The sequence below is a fragment of the Haliotis rubra genome, unplaced genomic scaffold (assembly GCF_003918875.1).
Source record: "Haliotis rubra isolate DU_JTF1 unplaced genomic scaffold, ASM391887v1 Scf2, whole genome shotgun sequence".
Classification (NCBI taxonomy): domain Eukaryota; kingdom Metazoa; phylum Mollusca; class Gastropoda; order Lepetellida; family Haliotidae; genus Haliotis; species Haliotis rubra.
In genome coordinates, this window is record NW_025766002.1 from 7,284,039 (window position 1) to 7,294,618 (window position 10,580).

The 10,580-nt window shown below is 36.9% G+C and overlaps 1 protein-coding gene across 1 annotated transcript; it reads right to left on the bottom strand.

Moving 5' to 3' along the window:
• Positions 1 to 2,036: 2,036 nt before the first annotated feature.
• On the bottom strand, positions 2,037 to 7,554 carry LOC124275455 (SCP domain-containing protein 1-like). The gene is made up of 6 exons (XM_046711024.1): positions 7,450 to 7,554; positions 5,348 to 5,527; positions 4,553 to 4,777; positions 3,210 to 3,322; positions 2,673 to 2,707; positions 2,037 to 2,154 (listed from the first exon to the last, which is right to left on the bottom strand). The coding sequence occupies exons 2-6, from the start codon at positions 5,402 to 5,404 to the stop codon at positions 2,147 to 2,149; spliced, it is 438 nt and encodes a 145-aa protein (XP_046566980.1). The 5' UTR covers positions 5,405 to 5,527; positions 7,450 to 7,554; the 3' UTR covers positions 2,037 to 2,146.
• Positions 7,555 to 10,580: the final 3,026 nt, after the last annotated feature.

Genomic DNA, 10,580 nt, shown 5'->3' on the forward strand with positions numbered 1-10,580 from the left:
ACTTTCACCATGCAAACTATTATTCAGTGTTTCATCAACAATTGACGTGTTTTTGTTTCAGTCTGCTTTTTAGGGCGAGTGCTGCAAATGAGGAAACATACACTCACTTATTACTTAATGACTGGTATCATGCTTTAGATCTACAGTGAATTCTGCTGTTAATATGTATTTCAGATCATAATGGAATAGTGTTTATCGCTTGATTTACTTTGTAATATCTGCAGCGCAAGGTAGTAAAAGTTCTTGGTCTAGACATGGTTAATGTGTGTCTGGGACATTGCCAATTAGAGTTAACAGTATTCCACCCCCACTGTCTGTCATAAGAGGGGACTGATGAGTTCGGGAGGTCAGCCTGGCCGACTTAGTTAAGGCACATTATCGTGTTCAGATGTTGTAGGTAGATGCTAGTCACAATTGTGTCTGGTCCAGACTGTATTATTTACAGAGTTGTTCAACAAGAGTAGAGTATGTTTATTGGAAAGTATATATAGACAAGAGGACAAATATAAATAAAATGTTTGGTACCTGAACATTTCTATTAAACTTTTTTATTCTTACTTTCCTACTAATGTCTATAACGTGGATGTATTTATGGATGTATTAATTGCACTTATTAGTGTATCATTCCGATCTTCAATAAAACAATTATAATTTGTGACTCAACGTATTTCCATGAACTAAGTTTTATCTCCAGCATGAACTAACTCCTTTCTCAATAAATATTATGCCAATGGGGGACCTTGGTGGAGCATGTGTACCCAATGTGGTATGTTCATTCTGAACACTAAGAAATGGATACGTCGGCTCCATGATATCATGCCCTGACGATGTGGATCCTCGTCCATGATTTCAGTTGCTGCTGTTGCTTTATCAGTTATGTAGATGCCGCATTGATATTGATAGAGAAATTGTGTTCGCAGCGTAAACCGACCGTCGCTCACTCACTCACTCAGTTGTATATATTGTTCAGCCTCGTGTGTAGCATAGGGAGTCGGATTACACCTGTACGCTATTTGTACTGTCGGGACATATGTTTTCCTGTGTAAAGCAAAAACACAAACACGACAGGTTAACTGATTTAATAATGAACGAAATTATGTCATAAGGATACATGAGCGTAGTTCTTTTGTTCAATGTATACGTTAATGTCGAGGTTTTAGTTTTGTTTGGACTGTTGTAATAAACAATTAACCGGCTCACGTCGTCAGAGACAACCGCTGGCGTCATCTGCTCTGTCTCTTTTGGGAGTTTTTGCAATGGTATTTGGCATGTTCAAAGCTTCAAAATACTCAGGCTATTTCAGTCAACATGCGGTGATGACATAAGTAAATAGATATTGCTCACATAAGACAGGGTTTGAATTTGGACAGCAAAGTGAATGATAATCGGAATCCGGTTATGATCACACGCTATATAGTTCCGCCATCACGGTATAACATTGGTACAAATTAAAATGCTCATATATACATGATTTACATCTACAGTATTGCAGTTTAGATACGGTGTTTATAACTACTTATGTATATCGGAACTACACATGTTCGTGAACAATGAATCTAATTCTCCAAAGCTCTCTTTGTATCCCTCAGCTGGCTCAGCCTCGATTCTGCAAACCCCATAACCATTGGGTTAATATATTTCGTTTAAACTAAGCATCTTTGACCTGTAATTTCTCGACCCATGAAGATCCGGGTTAGAAGCGAGTAATGGGATCGGGTGGTCAGGCTCGCCTACTTGGTTGATGCAGGCCATCGAATCTCATTTGCGTAGATTGATGCTCATTATTTTTATCACTAGACAGACAGGTGGAGACAGATTATTTACAGACCGTCGTCATGTAGATGGAAAACTTGTGAATGCAGTGTTCCGCATAGTAAAAACTAACAAACACAAAACGTGCAAGAGATCTAGAGAGTATTTCGAACATGAAGTGGCATCACGGGCGTCCGATTCACGGCTGCAGGAGTGTTGTAAGCAACTAACTAGGGCTAAACTGACCTGGGCACAAACCCTGGTTCAGATAACATAAAACAGAGTCGGCATTGTTTGTGTTTGCTTCTTTTGCAATCACTTTGCTTTATTTAAACACTTCGAACAGTCAACATCCGGTCGAAAGTCGTCCATTAGTATCCATCCTACGAAGCCTCTATTTCGCTGTAAATAAAACAAACAAACAAACATCAAACGATGCCTGAAAGACCTTGTAAATAAAGACAATTTTCTTAATTTTCGATAGCACCCTGAATACACATACACACACGCACGCACGCACTCACATAGGTTTCTATCTGTCTATGTTTTATAAATTGTGAACATATGTGTTATTATTAAAGAATAAAATGAGGTCGGTTTCGTACCATTTGCAGGTGGGATGTAATAACAAATCACATCACATCAATCACATCAAGGGTTGGGGATCAAAATAGAAAGAAGCATGATGTCGATACATTATTCTTTTTGCTGTGTCAAATGCTATGTTTTCTCATTTGTGGACGAACAAATATTTAACGAGGAAAGTATTCAACCAGTTTTTATAGTCAAGAGGCGTTAGAGATTTCAACACGCCTTTCGACCAGCAGTGAAATGTATAATAATTGCAGTGACGACTTGTGTCACAAATTTACTTTAGTAAAGACAACCCAGTTGTTGAATTTCAAAATGTAGGCATTTACCTGGTTCGTAAGCATCCTCTCCCATCCAGTTAGCCCTGGAACATGAAGTAAAATATATTATGTCTTGGACGGGATTTTGTTGTTGTGACGGAAAGTATTGATGGTCACTGGAAGTGGAATACACCAACGGCATGAAATAAAAGGAACTAATAATATGAATGTCGCTATTTTTTAGGAGGACGTTCACAATACCATGGCGTTGCATCTGAATGCAATATCTAATATTTCACATCACACAACACAGTGCGTATTACACATGCAGAAAAGACTGTGTACTTCCACCATCGAGATCATTCCATCAGTTCCCTTCTGAGGGTTGTACAATGTACATGTATTCTGATTATCAGACACGGACCATTATTAATGAAAACATGATCTCGAGTTACATGATCCAGTCACTTTCTGTGGGCTGTAACATTGAACTCACTATTTTGTCATGCTTACCCAATGAGTCGCTGCTTGCAAAACACAAGCACTGGAATCTGTGGGCCGTGAATGACCACACACGGGCAGGCAGATTAAAGTACAAATACTTACCTGGGCTCATAGTAACACACCAGGAACCGTACGTCATTGTAACCTCGGAACTGAGACATATAGTTGCAGTTATTCATTGCACAGCCAAATTCCCTAGTGTCCTCCCAGTTAACCTAGATGAGACATCCATTATTTAGAAGTTGCACTGATAAGAATATCGAAAATCATAACGACAACACCACGTTCAATCTTGAGCATTTTGTTCTTAAATGACCATCAAGTAGTGATGATACCAACTGTAAGTAAAAAGATCAAACTCCTGCCACTGCGATGGTATCTGGGTTGAACACATGCAAAGGCAAGGTAATTATTCACCTGAAAACAAATTCACAAAGATACAGAGGGCCAATCAATAAAGGGGTTTGAACTACATGGTGGTGTCAAATCTGAAATATCCTCCATATCTATTGTTTACAAAACTATTTTGAAGCTTTTCATCGAACGACATGTTCGCAAGAGTGGCATGACGCTCTTTGAATTTATAATGCAAGGAGCATGCACCCTCGTACATCAAGAGTTGTGACATCAAGGACTGGAACTGGGATGCTGAGCAACAAAAAGGGAAACCTGACAATTGAAATTTTGAACTCACTCCTCTTTTTTGAAACATTTTGTCAGCCTAAAATGTTATGCCTAGAACTAAATTCTAATTTCTTATATGTTTCGAAACCTATCTTTCTTAAATTTAGTTTTTAAATTAAAAATTTAAAAAAGAGAACGAACGCCAATGAACCGACTTAGAGGAGATGCATGTCCTGGTTGAGAAGTAGCTGAATAACGTTGTTATTCGACGTATCATCCACTTGTCAGTATTGGAACACGTGTCCGTCGATCACGGAACATGGAAATACCTGATAAAATATTATCTATTAGGGGTCATTGTGTGAAACCAATGTTTCAGGTACAATGTCTGACATATATTTTCAGAAACTGCTACTCGGAGTTTGGCGAGAACATATACAATGCAAACGTATTCACAAATGTTTCAAGATACACTGATCGCATAGCTATACTGATAGCTGTAAATGATAACTACGTCGATCTCGAACCATGACATGTGTTGCTGTTTCGTGTGTATTAATGACAACGTGTATACCTCTTATTCGCACAACAAAATAAACAAACTATTCGTTGATAAACCAAAACGATATGCTCTGAGAAAAATATATAAGTAGACATCTTTGTAAAGCCTATACGATAAACATGAATGCATGTACCTTCAATCAACAAAGATGTAGAAAGGGGTTGTAAGAACCAAACAAATCAATCTGAAATCTGTTTTGCATGAGTTGTGAACATCAGACACTGTTAACACCAAGTGTTCACAAATAACTTAAAGTTACCTGTGAGTAATAGCAGCTCTGGGAAGGAGAGCATCCCCTGTCATCAAAGCGGAATGAGTCGTCCCCGTTCCTCCAAGCGTTAAAGCCTCTATTCATGAACTCTTCTTCCGATCGGGACGACTGCTCAATGTAGAGGTTCTCGCCGAAGTCAGGTCTTGATGAGTAACTGAACTGACATCTGTTTGCATATCTCTGGGCTTCTCTTGCTAAGTCTTCGTTCCATCTCTGCAACAAACAGTATTTAAGCTTAAGAAGCAATTTGATTTATCTACGAGACCAGTGCCAAAATGTCTAAATGCTTACAAGACTGTACTTGGGCTTACAATTTCGTACAACAATATACATTTGATAATTGACTTGAAATATAACAAATGCGAAAAGAATGCACAGCAAGTAATATGTTCTTGTTTTGACAAAAATAAAAAAAACTGCTATTTTGTTTGACAACATGTCTCCAAATGTTTCCGTTGTGTGTGTTTTATGCGTGAAACATTGTGAATAGGAGGTCTTCTAATCCAATGTAAACCTTCGAATTGGTACAGTTCATTAATTTCATTTTCATTAATTTTAAGTGCATGGAAATTCCATTTCATTGTATAATGCAGACATTCAGTTTGTGTCTACTTAACATAAAGCGAATGCTATAACCACACACACACGCACACACACACACACACACACACACACAAGTAAAGCTGCGAGTAATAATGGTTAAAATAGAAAGAAAATATATACATATACGTCATCCAATTAGCATCATTTTGAAATAATTTTTATATTGACATGAATACTCACGAGAAAGGGATAATTGTCTTCTCCGTACTGATTAGGGAAATCTCCCTCACCCATCATCTGGCGTCCCCGTTGTGTAGTTGAAGCATGATGTTCTGATATTCTGGCATCATTACATTCGCCATGGAGACGCCCAAGACGCCCAGAAAAACTACGGTCCACATCATTTTGATATTGAAAGATCTGTCAACGTCATGAAACCAGATTTCTTAATTTTTACTGTTCCTGAACTACAGTCAAATAATGGGGTCAGTTCAACCTGGATCTTCACGTATATTTTGAGAAATAGGAACTACAGTTATCGAAACAAGCACAAATACTTGTAATTATCAGCTTTACGCGAACCCCTCCTCTCACTAATCTTTGCTACTGATATACACATGCTTATGCACTAATCGTAATCGGTTACATCTGTATATTTTATCTGACGTGAAACATTGAAATATGAAGTCCGCCATGGAGATAAACTGTTATCATTCTGTACCATAAACATCTCAGTATACAAGTTAAATATAACGTATCTATACAGATATTTATGTAATGTAGGGATCTTTTTAGAAATACCAGGAAAACTCTTACTTACAATTTCATTTTGAAAACAAAATGAGTGTAGGCTATTCCGTGTGTAAAACCATCATGCGTCCAAAATTATTTCAGGAATAAAACTACACAAACTTCTACACATTTTCTATCATAATAATGCTCCAGGTAGGTACATATCAATCTCTACGCCCCAAAACAGTATAGACTGAAGTAATCATGCAAACGTTATATAAATGTACTATTATAAATTATAATCAGTGTTTTAGAATGAGAGAAAATGAAAATGAAAGCAACGTTTATCAAATGAAGAGAGAACAAAATAGTGTCAGCTGAAGGAAAGTAAGACGAAGTCATACAATTATCAAGGCCGAAACTATTATTGTTGTTGCCTGGGTCTGTATACATATAAATGTCACAAAATGAAACTGTATATAGGAAATCAAAATATATATTGGAACTGGATATAAAAGTCACAAAACGAAACTGTACATAAGGAATCAAAATATATATTGGAACTGCATGTTTAAATTGAATATTGAACAACACTGCCTCTGATATCACTTCCGCCTATTAAGGCTTAAATTGAATGTTTCCTCGGAAAGTCCATTTCGACATTTCAAAAGTATGTATATTAGTCATTGTATGAAAATCTTCAAACATATCCAGTTTGTATTTAGGGAAACGATCAATCTTTGATAATTTATCTCCAAACGCCTAAACTGAAAGACAAAGGATTATTTCATTGCATTAAAATCGTTAAAAATATCAAACTTGTATTCAGGCAAATAGTCACAGTTGTTATTTTTCTCGTTGTCTTGTACAATTCAGGAAAGAACTGGAATTGACATTTTGGGACATGACAGTCTGTCTTGTCTCTCTTAGCCGTCACTCATCAATTATATTTCTGGCCCTAGAAGAAATATCATACATGTGAAAATTGAAAAAATAATAAAATACCGAAAATTGGAAACAGTGAGATGATATATGTAAACAGTGAGATGATATATGTAAAACGATTTACATATATTTACATAAATTACTTCTGACGGTTATTTAGTACAGATGTCAATTGTTATGTTAGATAATTCTAATACTGTTAATATTTTGTGAGAGGGCTAAAAGTTGCCAAAAATGAGCCCACTCCCAATATACTGTGGTTTACTGTGGTCTATTGCTTACACAATTACGCTACCTTTGCACTAAGTTAAATCATGAATTATTTAGAGAATATCCATTATATCAAACTGCACAAATGAATTTTGAGAAAACGAAGGTGCAACTGTTAAGTCGGTTTTACAAAATGGGAGCTCCCATCTCAACTGAACGAAATTTTCAACTGTTACACTGTCCATACGTAGGTGTATCAACCAGATTGATCCAAAACGATTTACATATATTTATATTAAATTACCTCCGATGGTTATTTTGTACAGATTTCAATTGTTATGTTAAATAATGTTAATACTGTTAATATTTTGTGAGAGGGCTAAAAGTTGCCAAATATGAGCCCAGTCCCAATATACAATGTCAATATGAAAGTCGGACATCATACATGTTCTTACCTCAAGGGAGCTGATTCCACTGTTTGAAGACTTGAGTGGGCCTGCCTATTGAAGCCCTTCTTATATATTTGTACAATTAATTAAAATGTATGCACGTCCTTTAACTATATACAGATATTACTGATAAACACTTGATCATATTATGACATGCTTTGATATTTAGGGTGCTGATTATTATCATATTACGTATTCAGTGCATATGTATCTTATCAGAGAACATTACCGCCAATCACTTTCAGTGTTTAAATCATTATAGCGATGTTCAGTTAGTACATTGATCATTTCACAGAAATGTAAACATTATGGTATAATGAACTAATTTTGCGGTATCGAAAAAAATTAAATGCATCAAAGAGAATTTCGGACGAGCCTTGCACAATCTGTACTGGCTTGCCTCATCATCAGGTTAGGGAAGAAATTATAATTATTATTACATAATTAATTAGAATGACCATGTGATGTACATTCTAGAGAAAGCATGCTTGAAAACGGTATAACCATCAATACCGAAACGTCGCAATTGTAGAATAAAGAAGCTGATCATCCATAAACACTTGTCATCCTATAAAATATTGCTTTCAACTTCTGGAATGCCTCTCAAACAGTGCTGTTTCAGAATGGAGCACCATATCATACCCTGATTTTCTATGTGATGGCTTGTGCAACAATCAAAGTCACCAAGCCTTATCCGTTATCCTTATCACCTTATCCGTTTACCTGCCTTACAAGAAGCACATATCGCCTATTCTGGGGTGGAATAGACAGAGGATATCCCCCAATACTACATACGCTCAAGCCATTGCTCAGAACACGTTACAACCAAGCACATTACATTCCGAGACTTGTTTAAGATGCACCCACGGCATTTTGGAGTGAAAAAGAAACAGAAAACCCCTTTTATGTGTAAACTGTTGCTGCATATCAAACACTTAGGGAATAAAGACGAGTGAGTGAGTTTAGTTTCACGCCGCAATATTCCAGTGATATGGCTGCGGCCTGTAAATGATCGAGTCTGGACCAGACAATCCAGTGATCAACAGCTTGAGCATCGATCTATGCAATTGGGATACGATGACATCTGTCAACCAAGTCAGCTTGCCTGACCACCCGATCCCGTTAGTCGCCTCTTATGACAAGCATGGTTACTAAAGGCCAATTCTAACCCGGATATTCACGGGTCGAATAAAGAAACGCTAATGTGCATCAAACAACGATCATGACAAAACAAGACGACAAAAACATTCTGTCAGTCATATATAAATTGACAGTAAACATTTCAATATTAAAAATCACTACTACAAGCAGAATGGGGCGCTGGGGGGTAGCCTAGTGGTTACAGCGTCCGCCCGTCACGCCGAAGACCCGGGTTCGATTTCCCAAATGGGTAAAATGTGTGAACCCATTTCTGGTGCCCCTGCCATGATATTGCTGTAATTTTGCTACAATCGGCGTAAAACGTAACTTATTCAATCTATTTTACGACACTGACTGTTGTGTTTGTGAATCACGATCAAATAGTGATCATACCGATGGCGCTGTAGTAAACACACGCTAAGGAGCGGAGATATTTTACTTCGAAAAACAAAAACATGGGAAAATAATAGAAATGTGAAATATCATCGGATATAAATTTGACCAGTAACATTGTGTTAACCTTAAACGTATCCTGTGAAATGAATACTGACGCTGTAATAACACATCCAAAGGCAAGGAACTATTTTACCTCGAAAACCCAAACATAGGAAAGATATATACGATCTGTAAAAATTCATTGGACATAATTTTGACCTGTGATGCCTGTGTTAACCCTTATGTCTCATGTGAAACGAATACTTTGACATCCCTTTGAGGTAGTATAAAACGAGATTTGTATTATATTTGTTTACAAAAGGTGTCGACATAATGAAAGGATGGAAGTCCCATGGGGAAATCAACTCAGAGCATGTAAGAAATGGCAACTCTGAGTAAGGGGAGCATTTCTTGTCACTGAAGTGGAACGTATCTACTTTGTTTAAATATGCGGTAAAATCTCGCCTTTCAAACTTTCGATCGAGAAGAGGTTATGATAACAATATAGAGGTTCTGAACGCACTTATGTTTTGCTTTAACACATAGCAACTTCCGTGTGAGAATCTCATAGCAAGTGAAATAACTAGTCGGCTCAGATCTGATGCCAATGAAATAATCAGTCAGCGAAAGTCTTATGACTCCTCGTTTAAAAACATATCTCATAGTTGTGAAATAATTACACTCCAGAGACCCAAGCTCAAGAAATTTTACTCAACTTGAATTAAAGATTACACCATCACTTTGCCATACTGTAATATTAGGGAATATTTTATCACTATGAATTATTACGTAAAGATGTAAATTTAGGTTGTTTCACTGGTTTCAGGTGGGTCAGTTAGTGGAAGTCTCTAAAATCATTGGAAATGACGATTTCACCAATTAATGCAAAAGACGTAAGAGCGTAAGTGAAAAGACCCATGCCAGGCACGATAAAGTAATTGAGATGAGAGCTTTTATTTACATCAATGTGATACAGTTATGCTAACATCATTGGGAAAAAATGATTATTCAGAAATCCTGTCAGTTGGAAAGACGAACGTGTAATACATACTTGCGTACCTGGGTGGGTGATGTTGGATGTTTAAGGGTGCATAATTGTGAAGCCAATACATGAATATACATTAGGATGTCGATTAATTTTCGTGAATATCTCTTGATAATCTGCAATAGTGTCGTGTAATATTATTTAATTTCAGGGTTCATTCAGTTCAGTTTCTCATTCAAAGGCATAAATGATCTTTGTGATCTCACACAATTATTCATCTGGCTCTTATTTCATACCTGATGAAACTGGTGATCATTGGGCTTCAGACCCGCAAACCACATTGCAGAAATTCCAAGGATCTACTAATCGAGGGGTTCGAATGCCCAGTTTCCGATTACCCACAAGCACTAGACCAATTGGTCATATACCCACCATGGTTGTTCCAAAATGTAGCTGACATGCCGTAATGAAACACGTTTACACTTACATGGTGTTTAACCCAACGAACTCAGTTAATGAACTGTTTCTATTTGATCCAATTATTTGTCAGATAATGGTACGTGTACTCGTTGGATGA